This window comes from Oncorhynchus masou, unplaced genomic scaffold (assembly GCF_036934945.1).
Source record: "Oncorhynchus masou masou isolate Uvic2021 unplaced genomic scaffold, UVic_Omas_1.1 unplaced_scaffold_1919, whole genome shotgun sequence".
NCBI lineage: Eukaryota > Metazoa > Chordata > Actinopteri > Salmoniformes > Salmonidae > Oncorhynchus > Oncorhynchus masou.
In genome coordinates this window covers 1-20,222 of record NW_027008416.1, presented here as the reverse complement: position 1 = coordinate 20,222, position 20,222 = coordinate 1, and the positions used below count along the sequence as shown (strand labels likewise).

The 20,222-nt window shown below is 37.6% G+C and overlaps 1 protein-coding gene across 1 annotated transcript in view; it reads left to right on the top strand.

The window, feature by feature from the left end:
- Nucleotides 1–18,353, top strand: part of LOC135532584 (nectin-1-like) — a gene marked incomplete at its 3' end in the record, with an annotated part of 30,879 nt that extends 12,526 nt beyond the window's left edge. Inside the window, 1 exon segment of the mRNA XM_064960061.1 lies at nt 18,236–18,353. Within this exon segment, the coding sequence (XP_064816133.1) occupies nt 18,236–18,353 (118 nt within the window).
- Between the last annotated feature and the right edge of the window lie 1,869 nt (nt 18,354–20,222).

Genomic DNA, 20,222 nt, shown 5'->3' with positions numbered 1-20,222 from the left:
TATATATACCATGTAGTCCCAATATATACCTGTTTATTTAACCATGTAGTCCCAATGAGGTTAGAATACCTGTTTATTTAACCATGTAGTCCCAATGAGGTTAGAATACCTCTATATAACCATGTAGTCCCAATGAGGTTAGAATATATATATACCATGTAGTCCCAATGAGGTTAGAATACCTGTTTATTTACCATGTAGTCCCAATGAGGTTAGAATACCTGTTTATTTAACCATGTAGTCCCAATGAGGTTAGAATACCTCTATATATTATGGTACCAATGAGGTTAGAATGCCTCTATATATACCATGTAGTCCCAATGAGGTTAGAATACCTGTTTATTTAACCATGTAGTCCCAATGAGGTTAGAATACCTCTATAACCATGTAGTCCCAATGAGGTTAGAATACCTCTATAGGTTTCTCTTTATTTAACCATGTAGTCCCAATGAGGTTAGAATACCTCTATATATACCATGTAGTCCCAATGAGGTTAGAATACCTGTTTATTTAACCATGTAGTCCCAATGTTAGAATATTATATACCATGTAGTCCCAATGAGGTTAGAATACCTGTTTATTTAACCATGTAGTCCCAATGAGGTTAGAATACCTCTATATTTAACCATGCAGTCCCAATGAGGTTAGAATACCTCTATATTTAACCATGTAGTCCAAATGAGGTTAGAATACCTCTATATTTAACCATGTAGTCCCAATGAGGTTAGAATACCTCTATATATTTAACCATGTAGTCCCAATGAGGTTAGAATACCTGTCTATATTAACCATGTATACCATGTAGTCCCATGAGGTTAATGAGGTTAGAATACCTATATATCTAGTCCCAATTTAACCATGTAGTCCCAATGAGGTTATAATACCTCTATATATACCATGTAGTCCCAATGAGGTTATATTTAACCATGTAGTCCCAATGAGGTTAGAATACCTCTATATATACCATGTAGTCCCAATGAGGTTAGAATACCTGTTTATTTAACCATGTAGTCCCAATGAGGTTAGAATACCTCTATATTTAACCATGTAGTCCCAATGAGGTTAGAATGCCTCTATATATACCATGTAGTCCCAATGAGGTTAGAATACCTGTTTATTTAACCATGTAGTCCCAATGAGGTTAGAATACCTGTTTATTTAACCATGTAGTCCCAATGAGGTTTGAATGCCTGTTTATTTAACCATGTAGTCCCAATGAGGTTAGAATACCTCTATATATACCATGTAGTCCCAATGAGGTTAGAATACCTGTTTATTTAACCATGTAGTCCCAATGAGGTTAGAATACCTGTTTATTTAACCATGTAGTCCCAATGAGGTTAGAATGCCTGTTTATTTAACCATGTAGTCCCAATGAGGTTAGATTTATACCATGTAGTCCCAATATATACCTGTTTATTTAACCATGTAGTCCCAATGAGGTTAGAATACCTGTTTATTTAACCATGTAGTCCCAATGAGGTTAGAATACCTGTTTATTTAACCATGTAGTCCCAATGAGGTTTGAATGCCTGTTTATTTAACCATGTAGTCCCAATGAGGTTAGAATACCTCTATATATACCATGTAGTCCCAATGAGGTTAGAATACCTGTTTATTTAACCATGTAGTCTCAATGAGGTTAGAATACCTGTTTATTTAACCATGTAGTCCCAATGAGGTTAGAATGCCTCTATATTTAACCATGTAGTCCCAATGAGGTTAGAATATGTCTATATATATACCATGTAGTCCCAATGAGGTTAGAATACCTCTATATTTAACCATGTAGTCCCAATGAGGTTAGAATACCTCTATATATACCATGTAGTCCCAATGAGGTTAGAATACCTGTTTATTTATCATGTAGTCCCAATGAGGTTAGAATACCTGTTTATTTAACCATGTAGTCCCAATGAGGTTAGAATACCTCTATATATACCATGTAGTCCCAATGAGGTTAGAATGCCTCTATATATACCATGTAGTCCCAATGAGGTTAGAATACCTGTTTATTTATCATGTAGTCCCAATGAGGTTAGAATACCTGTTTATTTAACCATGTAGTCCCAATGAGGTTAGAATACCTCTATATATACTTGGTAGTCCCAATGAGGTTAGAATGCCTCTATATATACCATGTAGTCCCAATGAGGTTAGAATACCTGTTTATTTAACCATGTAGTCCCAATGAGGTTAGAATACCTCTATATTTAACCATGTAGTCCCAGTGAGGTTAGAATACCTCTATATTTAACCATGTAGTCCCAATGAGGTTAGAATACCTCTATATATACCATGTAGTCCCAATGAGGTTAGAATACCTGTTTATTTAACCATGTAGTCCCAATGAGGTTAGAATACCTCTATATATACCATGTAGTCCCAATGAGGTTAGAATACCTGTTTATTTAACCATGTAGTCCCAATGAGGTTAGAATACCTCTATATTTAACCATGCAGTCCCAATGAGGTTAGAATACCTCTATATTTAACCATGTAGTCCCAATGAGGTTAGAATACCTCTATATATACCATGTAGTCCCAATGAGGTTAGAATACCCCTATATATACCATGTAGTCCCAATGAGGTTAGAATACCTGTTTATTTAACCATGTAGTCCCAATGAGGTTAGAATACCTGTTTATTTAACCATGTAGTCCCAATGAGGTTAGAATACCTCTATATTTTACCATGTAGTCCCAATGAGGTTAGACTACCTGTTTATTTAACCATGTAGTCCCAATGAGGTTAGAATACCTCTATATATACCATGTAGTCCCAATGAGGTTAGAATACCTCTATATTTAACCATGTAGTCCCAATGAGGTTATAATACCTCTATATATACCATGTAGTCCCAATGAGGTTAGAATACCTCTATATTTAACCATGTAGTCCCAATGAGGTTAGAATACCTCTATATATACCATGTAGTCCCAATGAGGTTAGAATACCTGTTTATTTAACCATGTAGTCCCAATGAGGTTAGAATACCTCTATATTTAACCATGTAGTCCCAATGAGGTTAGAATGCCTCTATATATACCATGTAGTCCCAATGAGGTTAGAATACCTGTTTATTTAACCATGTAGTCCCAATGAGGTTAGAATACCTGTTTATTTAACCATGTAGTCCCAATGAGGGAATACCTGTTTATTTAACCATGTAGTCCCAATGAGGTTAGAATACCTCTATATATACCATGTAGTCCCAATGAGGTTAGAATACCTGTTTATTTATGTACCAGGTTGTATGTCCCAATGAGGTTAGAATGCCTCTATATTTAACCATGTAGTCCCAATGAGGTTAGAATGTCTATATATATTACCATGTACCAATGAGGTTAGAATACCTCTATATATACCATGCAGTCCCAATGAGGTTAGAATGCCTGTTTATTTATCATGTAGTCCCAATGAGGTTAGAATACCTGTTTATTTAACCATGTAGTCCCAATGAGGTTAGAATACCTCTATAACCATGTAGTCCCAATGAGGTTAGAATACCTCTATATTTAACCATGTAGTACCAATGAGGTTAGAATACCTGTTTATTTAACCATGTAGTCCCAATGAGGTTAGAATACCTCTATATATACCATGTAGTCCCAATGAGGTTAGAATACCTCTATATTTAACCATGTAGTCCCAATGAGGTTAGAATACCTGTTTATTTAACCATGTAGTCCCAATGAGGTTAGAATGCCTCTATATTTAACCATGTAGTCCCAATGAGGTTAGAATGCCTCTATATATACCATGTAGTCCCAATGAGGTTAGAATACCTGTTTATTTAACCATGTAGTCCCAATGAGGTTAGAATACCTCTATATTTAACCATGTAGTCCCAATGAGGTTAGAATACCTGTTTATTTATCATGTAGTCCCAATGAGGTTAGAATACCTGTTTATTTAACCATGTAGTCCCAATGAGGTTAGAATACCTCTATATATATACCATGTAGTCCCAATGAGGTTAGAATACCTCTATATTTAACCTAGTAGGTTAGAATACCTGTTTATTTAACCATGTAGTCCCAATGAGGTTAGAATACCTCTATATATACCATGTAGTCCCAATGAGGTTAGAATACCTCTATATATACCATGTAGTCCCAATGAGGTTAGAATACCTGTTTATTTAACCATGTAGTCCCAATGAGGTTAGAATACCTCTATATATACCATGTAGTCCCAATGAGGTTAGAATACCTGTTTATTTAACCATGTAGTCCCAATGAGGTTAGAATACCTCTATATATACCATGTAGTCCCAATGAGGTTAGAATACCTGTTTATTTAACCATGTAGTCCCAATGAGGTTAGAATACCTCTATATTTAACCATGTAGTCCCAATGAGGTTAGAATACCTGTTTATTTAACCATGTAGTCCCAATGAGGTTAGAATACCTCTATATTTAACCATGTAGTCCCAATGAGGTTAGAATACCTGTTTATTTAACCATGTAGTCCCAATGAGGTTAGAATACCTCTATATATACCATGTAGTCCCAATGAGGTTAGAATACCTGTTTATTTAACCATGTAGTCCCAATGAGGTTAGAATACCTCTATATTTAACCATGTAGTCCCAATGAGGTTAGAATACCTCTATATTTAACCATGTAGTCCCAATGAGGTTAGAATACCTCTATATATACCATGTAGTCCCAATGAGGTTAGAATACCCCTATATATACCATGTAGTCCCAATGAGGTTAGAATACCTGTTTATTTAACCATGTAGTCCCAATGAGGTTAGAATACCTGTTTATTTAACCATGTAGTCCCAATGAGGTTAGAATACCTGTTTATTTAACCATGTAGTCTCAATGAGGTTAGAATACCTGTTTATTTAAACATGTAGTCCCAATGAGGTTAGAATGCCTCTATATTTAACCATGTAGTCCCAATGAGGTTAGAATACGTCTATATATATATACCATGTAGTCCCAATGAGGTTAGAATACCTCTATATATACCATGCAGTCCCAATGAGGTTAGAATACCTGTTTATTTAACCATGTAGTCCCAATGAGGTTAGAATACCTGTTTAGTCCCTATGAGGTTAGAATTTATCATGTAGTCCCAATGAGGTTAGAATACCTGTTTATTTAACCATGTAGTCCCAATGAGGTTAGAATACCTCTATATATACCATGTAGTCCCAATGAGGTTAGAATACCTCTATATTTAACCATGTAGTACCAATGAGGTTAGAATACCTGTTTATTTAACCATGTAGTCCCAATGAGGTTAGAATACCTCTATATATACCATGTAGTCCCAATGAGGTTAGAATACCTCTATATTTAACCATGTAGTCCCAATGAGGTTAGAATACCTGTTTATTTAACCATGTAGTCCCAATGAGGTTAGAATGCCTGTTTATATAACCATGTAGTCCCAATGAGGTTAGAATGCCTCTATATATACCATGTAGTCCCAATGAGGTTAGAATACCTGTTTATTTAACCATGTAGTCCCAATGAGGTTAGAATACCTCTATATTTAACCATGTAGTCCCAATGAGGTTAGAATGCCTGTTTATTTATCATGTAGTCCCACTGAGGTTAGAATACCTGTTTATTTAACCATGTAGTCCCAATGAGGTTAGAATACCTATATATACCATGTAGTCCCAATGAGGTTAGAATACCTATATTTAACCATGTAGTCCCAATGAGGTTAGAATACCTGTTTATTTAACCATGTAGTCCCAATGAGGTTAGAATACCTCTATATATACCATGTAGTCCCAATGAGGTTAGAATACCTCTATATATACCATGTAGTCCCAATGAGGTTAGAATACCTGTTTATTTAACCATGTAGTCCCAATGAGGTTAGAATACCTATATATATATACCATGTAGTCCCAATGAGGTTAGAATACCTGTTTATTTAACCATGTAGTCCCAATGAGGTTAGAATACCTCTATATATACCATGTAGTCCCAATGAGGTTAGAATACCTGTTTATTTAACCATGTAGTCCCAATGAGGTTAGAATACCTCTATATTTAACCATGTAGTCCCAATGAGGTTAGAATACCTGTTTATTTAACCATGTAGTCCCAATGAGGTTAGAATACCTCTATATTTAACCATGTAGTCCCAATGAGGTTAGAATACCTCTATATTTAACCATGTAGTCCCAATGAGGTTAGAATACCTCTATATTTAACCATGTAGTCCCGATGAGGTTAGAATACCTCTATATATACCATGTAGTCCCAATGAGGTTAGAATACCTGTTTATTTAACCATGTAGTCCCAATGAGGTTAGTATGCCTCTATATTTAACCATGTAGTCCCAATGAGGTTAGAATACCTATATATATATACCATGTAGTCCCAATGAGGTTAGAATACCTCTATATATACCATGTAGTCCCAATGAGGTTAGAATACCTGTTTATTTAACCATGTAGTCTCAATGAGGTTAGAATACCTGTTTATTTAACCATGTAGTCCCAATGAGGTTAGAATGCCTCTATATTTAACCATGTAGTCCCAATGAGGTTAGAATATGTCTATATATATACCATGTAGTCCCAATGAGGTTAGAATACCTCTATATATATCATGTAGTCCCAATGAGGTTAGAATACCTCTATATATACCATGTAGTCCCAATGAGGTTAGAATACCTCTATATTTAACCATGTAGTCCCAGTGAGGTTAGAATACCTCTATATTCAACCATGTAGTCCCAATGAGGTTAGAATACCTCTATATATACCATGTAGTCCCAATGAGGTTAGAATACCTGTTTATTTAACCATGTAGTCCCAATGAGGTTAGAATACCTCTTTATTTAACCATGTAGTCCCAATGAGGTTAGAATACCTCTATATTTAACCATGTAGTCCCAATGAGGTTAGAATACCTGTTTATTTAACCATGTAGTCCCAATGAGGTTAGAATACCTCTATATATACCATGTAGTCCCAATGAGGTTAGAATACCTCTATATTTAACCATGTAGTCCCAATGAGGTTAGAATACCTGTTTATTTAACCATGTAGTCCCAATGAGGTTAGAATACCTCTATATATACCATGTAGTCCCAATGAGGTTAGAATACCTGTTTATTTACCATGTAGTCCCAATGAGGTTAGAATACCTGTTTATTTAACCTAGTCCCAATGAGGTTAGAATGCCTCTATATATACCATGTAGTCCCAATGAGGTTAGAATGCCTCTATATATACCATGTAGTCCCAATGAGGTTAGAATACCTGTTTATTTAACCATGTAGTCCCAATGAGGTTAGAATACCTCTATATTTAACCATGTAGTCCCAATGAGGTTAGAATGCCTGTTTATTTATCATGTAGTCCCACTGAGGTTAGAATACCTGTTTATTTAACCATGTAGTCCCAATGAGGTTAGAATACCTCTATATATACCATGTAGTCCCAATGAGGTTAGAATACCTCTATATTTAACCATGTAGTACCAATGAGGTTAGAATACCTGTTTATTTAACCATGTAGTCCCAATGAGGTTAGAATACCTCTATATATACCATGTAGTCCCAATGAGGTTAGAATACCTCTATATATACCATGTAGTCCCAATGAGGTTAGAATACCTGTTTATTTAACCATGTAGTCCCAATGAGGTTAGAATACCTCTATATATACCATGTAGTCCCAATGAGGTTAGAATACCTCTATATATACCATGTAGTCCCAATGAGGTTAGAATACCTCTATATATACCATGTAGTCCCAATGAGGTTAGAATACCTGTTTATTTAACCATGTAGTCCCAATGAGGTTAGAATACCTCTATATTTAACCATGTAGTCCCAATGAGGTTAGAATGCCTGTTTATTTATCATGTAGTCCCAATGAGGTTAGAATACCTGTTTATTTAACCATGTAGTCCCAATGAGGTTAGAATACCTCTATATATACCATGTAGTCCCAATGAGGTTAGAATACCTCTATATTTAACCATGTAGTACCAATGAGGTTAGAATACCTGTTTATTTAACCATGTAGTCCCAATGAGGTTAGAATACCTCTATATATACCATGTAGTCCCAATGAGGTTAGAATACCTCTATATATACCATGTAGTCCCAATGAGGTTAGAATACCTGTTTATTTAACCATGTACTCCCAATGAGGTTAGAATACCTCTATATATACCATGTAGTCCCAAAGAGGTTAGAATGCCTCTATATTTAACCATGTAGTCCCAATGAGGTTAGAATACCTCTATATTTAACCATGTAGTCCCAATGAGGTTAGAATACGTCTATATATATATACCATGTAGTCCCAATGAGGTTAGAATACCTCTATATATACCATGCAGTCCCAATGAGGTTAGAATACCTGTTTATTTAACCATGTAGTCGCAATGAGGTTAGAATACCTCTATATATACCATGTAGTCCCTATGAGGTTAGAATGCCTGTTTATTTATCATGTAGTCCCAATGAGGTTAGAATACCTGTTTATTTAACCATGTAGTCCCAATGAGGTTAGAATACCTCTATATATACCATGTAGTCCCAATGAGGTTAGAATACCGATATATTTAACCATGTAGTACCAATGAGGTTAGAATACATGTTTATTTAACCATGTAGTCCCAATGAGGTTAGAATACCTCTATATATACCATGTAGTCCCAATGAGGTTAGAATGCCTCTATATATACCATGTAGTCCCAATGAGGTTAGAATACCTGTTTATTTAACCATGTAGTCCCAATGAGGTTAGAATACCTCTATATTTAACCATGTAGTCCCAATGAGGTTAGAATGCCTGTTTATTTATCATGTAGTCCCAATGAGGTTAGAATACCTGTTTATTTAACCATGTAGTCCCAATGAGGTTAGAATACCTCTATATATACCATGTAGTCCCAATGAGGTTAGAATACCTCTATATTTAACCATGTAGTACCAATGAGGTTAGAATACCTGTTTATTTAACCATGTAGTCCCAATGAGGTTAGAATACCTCTATATATACCATGTAGTCCCAATGAGGTTAGAATACCTCTATATATACCATGTAGTCCCAATGAGGTTAGAATACCTGTTTATTTAACCATGTAGTCCCAATGAGGTTAGAATACCTCTATATATACCATGTAGTCCCAATGAGGTTAGAATACCGATATATTTAACCATGTAGTACCAATGAGGTTAGAATACATGTTTATTTAACCATGTAGTCCCAATGAGGTTAGAATACCTCTATATATACCATGTAGTCCCAATGAGGTTAGAATACCTGTTTATTTAACCATGTAGTCCCAATGAGGTTAGAATGCCTCTATATATACCATGTAGTCCCAATGAGGTTAGAATGCCTCTATATATACCATGTAGTCCCAATGAGGTTAGAATACCTGTTTATTTAACCATGTAGTCCCAATGAGGTTAGAATGCCTCTATATTTAACCATGTAGTCCCAATGAGGTTAGAATACCTCTATATTTAACCATGTAGTCCCAATGAGGTTAGAATACCTGTTTATTTAACCATGTAGTCCCAATGAGGTTAGAATACCTCTATATTTAACCATGTAGTCCCAATGAGGTTAGAATACCTCTATATTTAACCATGTAGCCCCAATGAGGTTAGAATACCTCTATATTTAACCATGTAGTCCCAATGAGGTTAGAATACCTGTTTATTTAACCATGTAGTCCCAATGAGGTTAGAATACCTCTATATTTAACCATGTAGTCCCAGTGAGGTTAGAATACCTCTATATTCAACCATGTAGTCCCAATGAGGTTAGAATATGTCTATACATACCATGTAGTCCCAATGAGGTTAGAATACCTCTATATATACCATGTAGTCCCAATGAGGTTAGAATACCTGTTTATTTAACCATGTAGTCCCAATGAGGTTAGAATGCCTCTATATTTAACCATGTAGTCCCAATGAGGTTAGAATGCCTCTATATATACCATGTAGTCCCAATGAGGTTAGAATACCTCTATATTTAACCATGTAGTCCAAATGAGGTTAGAATACCTCTATATTTAACCATGTAGTCCCAATGAGGTTAGAATGCCTCTATATATACCATGTAGTCCCAATGAGGTTAGAATACCTCTATATTTAACCATGTAGTCCAAATGAGGTTAGAATACCTCTATATTTAACCATGTAGTCCCAATGAGGTTAGAATGCCTATATATATACCATGTAGTCCCAATGAGGTTAGAATACCTCTATATATACCATGTAGTCCCAATGAGGTTAGAATACCTGTTTATTTAACCATGTACTCCCAATGAGGTTAGAATACCTCTATATATACCATGTAGTCCCAAAGAGGTTAGAATGCCTCTATATTTAACCATGTAGTCCCAATGAGGTTAGAATGCCTCTATATTTAACCATGTAGTCCCAATGAGGTTAGAATACCTCTATATTTAACCATGTAGTCCCAATGAGGTTAGAATACCTCTATATATACCATGTAGTCCCAAAGAGGTTAGAATACCTCTATATTTAACCATGTAGTCCCAATGAGGTTAGAATACCTCTATATATACCATGTAGCCCCAATGAGGTTAGAATACATATTTATTTAACCATGTACTCCCAATGAGGTTAGAATACCTCTATATTTAACAATGTAGTCCCGATGAGGTTAGAATACCCCTATATATACCATGTAGTCCCAATGAGGTTAGAATACCTGTTTATTTAACCATGTAGTCCCAATGAGGTTAGAATACCTCTATATATACCATGTAGTCCCAATGAGGTTAGAATACCCCTAGATATACCATGTAGCCCCAATGAGGTTAGAATACCTATTTATTTAACCATGTAGTCCCAATGAGGTTAGAATACCTCTATATATACCATGTAGTCCCAATGAGGTTAGAATACCTGTTTATTTAACCATGTAGTCCCAATGAGGTTAGAATACCTCTATATTTAACCATGTAGTCCCAATGAGGTTAGAATACCTCTATATATACCATGTAGTCCCAATGAGGTTAGAATACCTGTTTATTTAACCATGTAGTCCCAATGAGGTTAGAATACCTCTATATTTAACCATGTAGTCCCAATGAGGTTAGAATACCTGTTTATTTAACCATGTAGTCCCAATGAGGTTAGAATACCTCTATATTTAACCATGTAGTCCCAGTGAGGTTAGAATACCTTATATTCAACCATGTAGTCCCAATGAGGTTAGAATACCTCTATATATACCATGTAGTCCCAATGAGGTTAGAATACCTGTTTATTTAACCATGTAGTCCCAATGAGGTTAGAATACCTCTATATTTAACCATGTAGTCCCAATGAGGTTAGAATGCCTCTATATATACCATGTAGTCCCAATGAGGTTAGAATACCTGTTTACTTAACCATGTAGTCCCAATGAGGTTAGAATACCTCTATATTTAACCATGTAGTCCCAATGAGGTTAGAATACCTGTTTATTTAACCATGTAGTCCCAATGAGGTTAGAATACCTCTATATTTAACCATGTAGTCCCAATGAGGTTAGAATACCTCTATATTTAACCATGTAGTCCCAATGAGGTTAGAATACCTGTTTATTTAACCATGTAGTCCCAATAAGGTTAAAATACCTCTATATTTAACCATGTAGTCCCAATGAGGTTAGAATACCTCTATATATACCATGTAGTCCCGATGAGGTTAGAATACCTCTATATATACCATGTAGTCCCAATGAGGTTAGAATACCTGTTTATTTAACCATGTAGGCCCAATGAGGTTAGAATACCTGTTTATTTAACCATGTAGTCCCAATGAGGTTGGAATACCTCTATATTTATCCATGTAGTCCCGATGAGGTTAGAATACCTCTATATATACCATGTAGTCCCAATGAGGTTGGAATACCTGTTTATTTAACCATGTAGTCCCAATGAGGTTAGAATACCTCTATATTTAACCATGTAGTCCCAATGAGGTTAGAATACCTCTATATTTAACCATGTAGTCCCAATGAGGTTAGAATACCTCTATATTTAACCATGTAGTCCCAATGAGGTTAGAATACCTCTATATATACCATGTAGTCCCAATGAGGTTAGAATACCTGTTTATTTAACCATGTAGTCCCAATGAGGTTAGAATACCTCTATATATACCATGTAGTCCCAATGAGGTTAAAATACCTGTTTATTTAACCATATAGTCCCAATGAGGTTAGAACACCTGTTTATTTAACCATGTAGGCCCAATGAGGTTAGAATACCTCTATATTTAACCATGTAGTCCCAATGAGGTTGGCATACCTGTTTATTTAACCATGTAGTCCCAATGAGGTTAGAATACCTCTATATATACCATGTAGTCCCAATGAGGTTAGAATACTTCTATATTTAACCATGTAGTACCAATGAGGTTAGAATACCTGTTTATTTAACCATGTAGTCCCAATGAGGTTAGAATACCTGTTTATGTCACCATGTAGTCCCAATGAGGTTAGAATACCTGTTTATTTAACCATGTAGTCCCAATGAGGTTAGAATGCCTCTATATATGCCATGTAGTCCCAATGAGGTTAGAATGCCTCTATATATACCATGTAGTCCCAATGAGGTTAGAATACCTGTTTATTTAACCATGTAGTCCCAATGAGGTTAGAATGCCTCTATATTTAACCATGTAGTCCCAATGAGGTTAGAATACCTCTATATTTAACCATGTAGTCCCAATGAGGTTAGAATACCTGTTTATTTAACCATGTAGTCCCAATGAGGTTAGAATACCTCTATATTTAACCATGTAGTCCCAATGAGGTTAGAATACCTCTATATTTAACCATGTAGCCCCAATGAGGTTAGAATACCTCTATATTTAACCATGTAGTCCCGATGAGGTTAGAATACCTCTATATATACCATGTAGTCCCAATGAGGTTAGAATACCTGTTTATTTAACCATGTAGTCCCAATGAGGTTAGAATACCTCTATATTTAACCATGTAGTCCCAGTGAGGTTAGAGTACCTCTATATTCAACCATGTAGTCCCAATGAGGTTAGAATATGTCTATATATACCGTGTAGTCCCAATGAGGTTAGAATACCTCTATATATACCATGTAGTCCCAATGAGGTTAGAATACCTGTTTATTTAACCATGTACTCCCAATGAGGTTAGAATGCCTCTATATTTAACCATGTAGTCCCAATGAGGTTAGAATGCCTCTATATATACCATGTAGTCCCAATGAGGTTAGAATACCTCTATATTTAACCATGTAGTCCAAATGAGGTTAGAATACCTCTATATTTAACCATGTAGTCCCAATGAGGTTAGAATGCCTCTATATATACCATGTAGTCCCAATGAGGTTAGAATACCTCTATATTTAACCATGTAGTCCAAATGAGGTTAGAATACCTCTATATTTAACCATGTAGTCCCAATGAGGTTAGAATGCCTATATATATACCATGTAGTCCCAATGAGGTTAGAATACCTCTATATATACCATGTAGTCCCAATGAGGTTAGAATACCTGTTTATTTAACCATGTACTCCCAATGAGGTTAGAATACCTCTATATATACCATGTAGTCCCAAAGAGGTTAGAATGCCTCTATATTTAACCATGTAGTCCCAATGAGGTTAGAATACCTCTATATTTAACCATGTAGTCCCAATGAGGTTAGAATACCTCTATATATACCATGTAGTCCCAAAGAGGTTAGAATGCCTCTATATTTAACCATGTAGTCCCAGTGAGGTTAGAATACCTCTATATTTAACCATGTAGCCCCAATGAGGTTAGAATACATATTTATTTAACCATGTACTCCCAATGAGGTTAGAATACCTCTATATTTAACAATGTAGTCCCGATGAGGTTAGAATACCCCTATATATACCATGTAGTCCCAATGAGGTTAGAATACCTGTTTATTTAACCATGTAGTCCCAATGAGGTTAGAATACCTCTATATATACCATGTAGTCCCAATGAGGTTAGAATACCCCTAGATATACCATGTAGCCCCAATGAGGTTAGAATACCTATTTATTTAACCATGTAGTCCCAATGAGGTTAGAATACCTCTATATATACCATGTAGTCCCAATGAGGTTAGAATACCTGTTTATTTAACCATGTAGTCCCAATGAGGTTAGAATACCTCTATATTTAACCATGTAGTCCCAATGAGGTTAGAATACCTCTATATATACCATGTAGTCCCAATGAGGTTAGAATACCTGTTTATTTAACCATGTAGTCCCAATGAGGTTAGAATACCTCTATATTTAACCATGTAGTCCCAATGAGGTTAGAATACCTGTTTATTTAACCATGTAGTCCCAATGAGGTTAGAATACCTCTATATTTAACCATGTAGTCCCAGTGAGGTTAGAATACCTTATATTCAACCATGTAGTCCCAATGAGGTTAGAATACCTCTATATATACCATGTAGTCCCAATGAGGTTAGAATACCTGTTTATTTAACCATGTAGTCCCAATGAGGTTAGAATACCTCTATATTTAACCATGTAGTCCCAATGAGGTTAGAATGCCTCTATATATACCATGTAGTCCCAATGAGGTTAGAATACCTGTTTACTTAACCATGTAGTCCCAATGAGGTTAGAATACCTCTATATTTAACCATGTAGTCCCAATGAGGTTAGAATACCTGTTTATTTAACCATGTAGTCCCAATGAGGTTAGAATACCTCTATATTTAACCATGTAGTCCCAATGAGGTTAGAATACCTCTATATTTAACCATGTAGTCCCAATGAGGTTAGAATACCTGTTTATTTAACCATGTAGTCCCAATAAGGTTAAAATACCTCTATATTTAACCATGTAGTCCCAATGAGGTTAGAATACCTCTATATATACCATGTAGTCCCGATGAGGTTAGAATACCTCTATATATACCATGTAATCCCAATGAGGTTAGAATACCTGTTTATTTAACCATGTAGGCCCAATGAGGTTAGAATACCTGTTTATTTAACCATGTAGTCCCAATGAGGTTGGAATACCTCTATATTTATCCATGTAGTCCCGATGAGGTTAGAATACCTCTATATATACCATGTAGTCCCAATGAGGTTGGAATACCTGTTTATTTAACCATGTAGTCCCAATGAGGTTAGAATACCTCTATATTTAACCATGTAGTCCCAATGAGGTTAGAATACCTCTATATTTAACCATGTAGTCCCAATGAGGTTAGAATACCTCTATATTTAACCATGTAGTCCCAATGAGGTTAGAATACCTCTATATATACCATGTAGTCCCAATGAGGTTAGAATACCTGTTTATTTAACCATGTAGTCCCAATGAGGTTAGAATACCTCTATATATACCATGTAGTCCCAACGAGGTTAGAATACCTGTTTATTTAACCATATAGTCCCAATGAGGTTAGAACACCTGTTTATTTAACCATGTAGGCCCAATGAGGTTAGAATACCTCTATATTTAACCATGTAGTCCCAATGAGGTTGGCATACCTGTTTATTTAACCATGTAGTCCCAATGAGGTTAGAATACCTCTATATTTAACCATGTAGTCCCGATGAGGTTAGCATACCTCTATATATACCATGTAGTCCCAATGAGGTTAGAATACCTCTATATTTAACCATGTAGTCCCAATGAGGTTAGAATACCTCTATATATACCATGTAGTCCCAATGAGGTTAGAATACCTGTTTATTTAACCATGTAGTCCCAATGAGGTTAGAATACCTGTATATTTAACCATGTAGTCCCAATGAGGTTAGAATACCTCTATATTTAACCATATAGTCCCAATAAGAATACCTGTTTCCCAAGGGAGAGTTGATTTTAAATGCACTCACAGCACATCAACACACTTTACACAAGGTCACTCACAGCACATAAACAAATCAACACACTTTACTAAGAGAAACACAGTGTCAATACAAGCTTAACGTGAAAGACTATCAGAGTCCAAAATGTGTCAAAGACAGTTCAGTTTGAAGATAAAACTACTTGTCCAGTAGAAATCCCCGATCACACTTGAATTACTGGGGCATCTGAAACAGCACCCTATTCCTTATTTAGTGCACAACTGGTCTGGTCAAAAGTAGTGGACTAAATAGGGAATAGGAAGCATGTCATTTAGGAAGCATAGCATTAGTTCATATTAGTACCAGTCACTGCTCTGTTCAGTCTATTCTGCTGTGTACTGTCTATTCTGCTCTATTCCACTCTGTTCTGTCTATTCTGCTCTATTCCACTCTGTTCTGTCTATTCTGCTCTATTCTACTCTGTTCTGTCTATTCTGCTCTGTTCTGTCTATTCTGCTCTATTCTACTGTGTTCTGTCTATTCTGCTCTATTCTACTCTGTTCTGTCTATTCTGCTCTGTTCTGTCTATTCTACTCTGTTCTGTCTATTCTGCTCTGTTCTGCTCTGTTCTGTCTATTCTACTCTTTCTGTCTATTCTACTCTGCTCTGTCTATTCTGCTCTGTTCTGCTCTGTTCTGTCTATTCTACTCTTTCTGTCTATTCTACTCTGTTCTGTCTATTCTGCTCTATTCTACTCTGTTCTATTCTGTTCTGCTCTGTTCTGCTCTGTCATGCTCTGTTCTGGTTTGCATGTGGTATACTAGCATGGTGATGTAGAACATCGTTCACCGCTGTCCTGCATAACACAGTCAGTGTTTTCCGTTCGCCCCGACCGTCGGCTAAGCATCTGGCTACCGACTCATTTTCAGCTGGCTACTTCTTCCACATCCTATCAGCCAGGCAACGGTTCATTTAAACATTTCAATCCACTCGTCCGTCGAGCCCTCTCCCGCTAGAATGAACAATATGCATCTTCTAGCAATCTATTCTTAGGATAGGTGCCTGTCAGTCACAAAGCCAGCGATTACAGTGAAACGCAGTCTGTCCCTCCTCCCGGTACAATTTGTGTGCAATGTGGTTGGTTGCAGTCAAACGTCCTTACAAGGAGGACGGAGAAAGAGTGTGATGCTCGTGAATTTGCACATCCCACGTAATATAGGTGGTAACGATGAGTCAATCCACGACTTAGCCAAATTATTGTTTTCTGGCATTTTCCTTTATTTTGTGTAGCCGTTTGCGATGATGCTAATAAAAAACATCTTCTGACAGACGGAAAGGCTTTCCCAAAAACCTTCTCTGTTAAATGTTAACTACAAAGTAGCTGATATAATGATTATTTTCATAAATCCAGTGGGTATTTGTTTTGCAAACTCTACTATTACTTTAACACTGCTAAACAACAGCCTCTTGTTAGGTGTTCATTAAAGTGCAGCTTCAACCCAAAAATATAAATTGATCAGATTTTTCAAAAGTGGCCTCAGGATGTGGTTTAAGCATTTTTGTGGACTTAGAACTTACAATGTTGTTGTTTTTCTATTAAAAAGTGTGATTTTGAGAGTGACACCGAAATAAAATTGGAAAAACGGACACCTAGAAAAACAACCAGGAGAAAACGGAATGTGGGAAATAACACATTAGAATCAGTCAAAAAATAGAACAGATTTTATATGGCCTACCTAACAATGTTTTTGAATTCATATAGAGGGTGGTGATCTCTAGAGAGTGGTGTGGTGACCTCCTAGAGGGTGGTGTGGTGACCTCCTAGAGGGTGGTTTGGTGATCTCTAGAGGGTGGTGTTGTGATCTCTAGAGGGTGGTGTGGTGACCTCCTAGAGGGTGGTTTGGTGATCTCTAGAGGGTGGTGTGGTGATCTCTAGAGGGTGGTGTTGTGATCTCTATAGGGTGGTGCGGTGACCCCCTAGAGGGTGGTGTGGTGATCTCCTAGAGGGTGGTGTGGTGATCTCTAGAGGGTGGTGTTGTGATCTCTAGAGGGTGGTGTTGTGATCTCTAGAGGGTGGTGTTGTGATCTCTAGAGGGTGGTGTTGTGATCTCTAGAGGGTGGTGTTGTGATCTCTAGAGGGTGGTGTGGTGACCTCTAGAGGGTGGTGTAGTGTGATGATCTCTAGAGGGTCGAGTACTGGGACAGTCACAGTGAATGGTGTGAATGGAAGACATAAGGACTTTTCACAGTACTGAGCCAAACAGAGTTGACAATGACTAAGTTGAATTGTTTTGGCATGGTTACATAGTCGCTTGAACCATTTAGGAGAAGTACTGTGACAAAATATTCTGGGCTAGCACAGTAACAGTCAGGTCGACCCTATATGGCCAATCTGACAAGACTGTACTGACACCATCTCTCTCCCCCTGACAGATGAACCGGAGGTGAAGATCGAGGGTTTCGATGGTAACTGGTACCTGAACCGTCAGGACGTCAGCCTCACCTGCAACACTGACGCTAACCCCCCTGTCACCGTCTACCAGTGGAAACTGTAAGTTTAAAACTCCACACAGGGATGACGCTTCTTTTTACTGTCCTGTTCCTGTTCCTGTTCCTGTTCATGTTCCTGTTCCTGTTGTCTGTTCCTGTTGTGTGTTCCTGTTCCTGTTCCTGTTGTGTGTTCCTGTTCCTGTTCCTGTTGTGTGTTCCTGTTCCTGTTCCTGTTGTGTGTTCCTGTTCCTGTTGTCTGTTCCTGTTCCTGTTGTGTGTTCCTGTTCCTCTTCCTGTTCCTGTTGTGTGTTCCTGTTCCTGTTCCTGTTCCTGTTGTGTGTTCCTGTTCCTGTTCCTGTTGTCTGTTCCTGTTCCTGTTGTGTGTTCCTGTTCCTGTTGTCTGTTCCTGTTCCTGTTGTGTGTTCCTGTTCCTGTTCATGTTGTCTGTTCCTGTTCCTGTTCCTGTTCATGTCCCGTTCTGTTCCTGTTCCTGTTCATGTTGTCTGTTCCTGTTCCTGTTGTGTGTTCCTGTTCCTGTTCCTGTTGTCTGTTCCTGTTCCTGTTCCTGTTGTGTGTTCCTGTTCCTGTTGTGTGTTCCTGTTCCTATTCCTGTTGTCTGTTCCTGTTCCTGTTCCTGTTGTGTGTTCCTGTTCCTGTTCCTGTTGTCTGTTCCTGTTCCTGTTGTCTGTTCCTGTTCCTGTTGTGTGTTCCTGTTCCTGTTCCTGTTCCTGTTGTGTGTTCCTGTTCCTGTTCCTGTTGTCTGTTCCTGTTCCTGTTGTGTGTTCCTGTTCCTGTTCCTGTTGTCTGTTCCTGTTCCTGTTGTGTGTTCCTGTTCCTATTGTGTGTTCATGTTCCTGTTGTCTGTTCATGTTCCTGTTCCTGTTCCTGTTGTGTGTTCCTGTTCCTGTTGTCTGTTCCTGTTCCTGTTGTCTGTTCCTGTTCCTGTTCCTGTTCCTGTTCATGTTGTCTGTTCCTGTTCCTGTTCCTGTCCATGTCCTGTTCTGTTCCTGTTCCTGTTCATGTTGTCTGTTCCTGTTCCTGTTGTGTGTTCCTGTTCCTGTTCCTGTTGTCTGTTCCTGTTCCTGTTCCTGTTGTGTGTTCCTGTTCCTGTTGTGTGTTCCTGTTCCTATTCCTGTTGTCTGTTCCTGTTCCTGTTCCTGTTGTGTGTTCCTGTTCCTGTTCCTGTTGTCTGTTCCTGTTCCTGTTGTCTGTTCCTGTTCATGTTGTGTGTTCCTGTTCCTGTTCATGTTGTCTGTTCCTGTTCCTGTTCCTGTTGTGTGTTCCTGTTCCTGTTCCTGTTCATGTTCCTGTTCCTGTTCATGTCCTGTTCTGTTCCTGTTCCTGTTCATGTTGTCTGTTCCTGTTCCTGTTGTGTGTTCCTGTTCCTGTTGTCTGTTCCTGTTCCTGTTGTGTGTTCTTGTTCCTGTTCCTGTCGTCTGTTCCTGTTCCTGTTGTCTGTTCCTGTTCCTGTTGTCTGTTCCTGTTCCTGTTCCTGTTGTGTGTTCCTGTTCCTGTTCATGTTGTCTGTTCCTGTTCCTGTTCCTGTTGTGTGTTCCTGTTCCTGTTCCTGTTCATGTTCCTGTTCCTGTTCCTGTTCATGTCCTGTTCTGTTCCTGTTCCTGTTCATGTTGTCTGTTCCTGTTCCTGTTGTGTGTTCCTGTTCCTGTTGTCTGTTCCTGTTCCTGTTGTGTGTTCCTGTTCCTGTTCCTGTTGTGTGTTACTGTTCCTGTTCCTGTTCCTGTTCATGTTCTGTTCCTGTTCCTGTTCCTGTCCTGTCCTGTTCCTGTTCCTGTTCCTGTTCTGTTCCTGTTCTGTTCCTGTTCTGTTCCTGTTCCTGTTCCTGTCCTGTTCCTGTTCTGTTCCTGTTCCTGTTCATGTTGTCTGTTCCTGTTCCTGTTCCTGTTCCTGTTCATGTTGTCTCTTCCTGTTC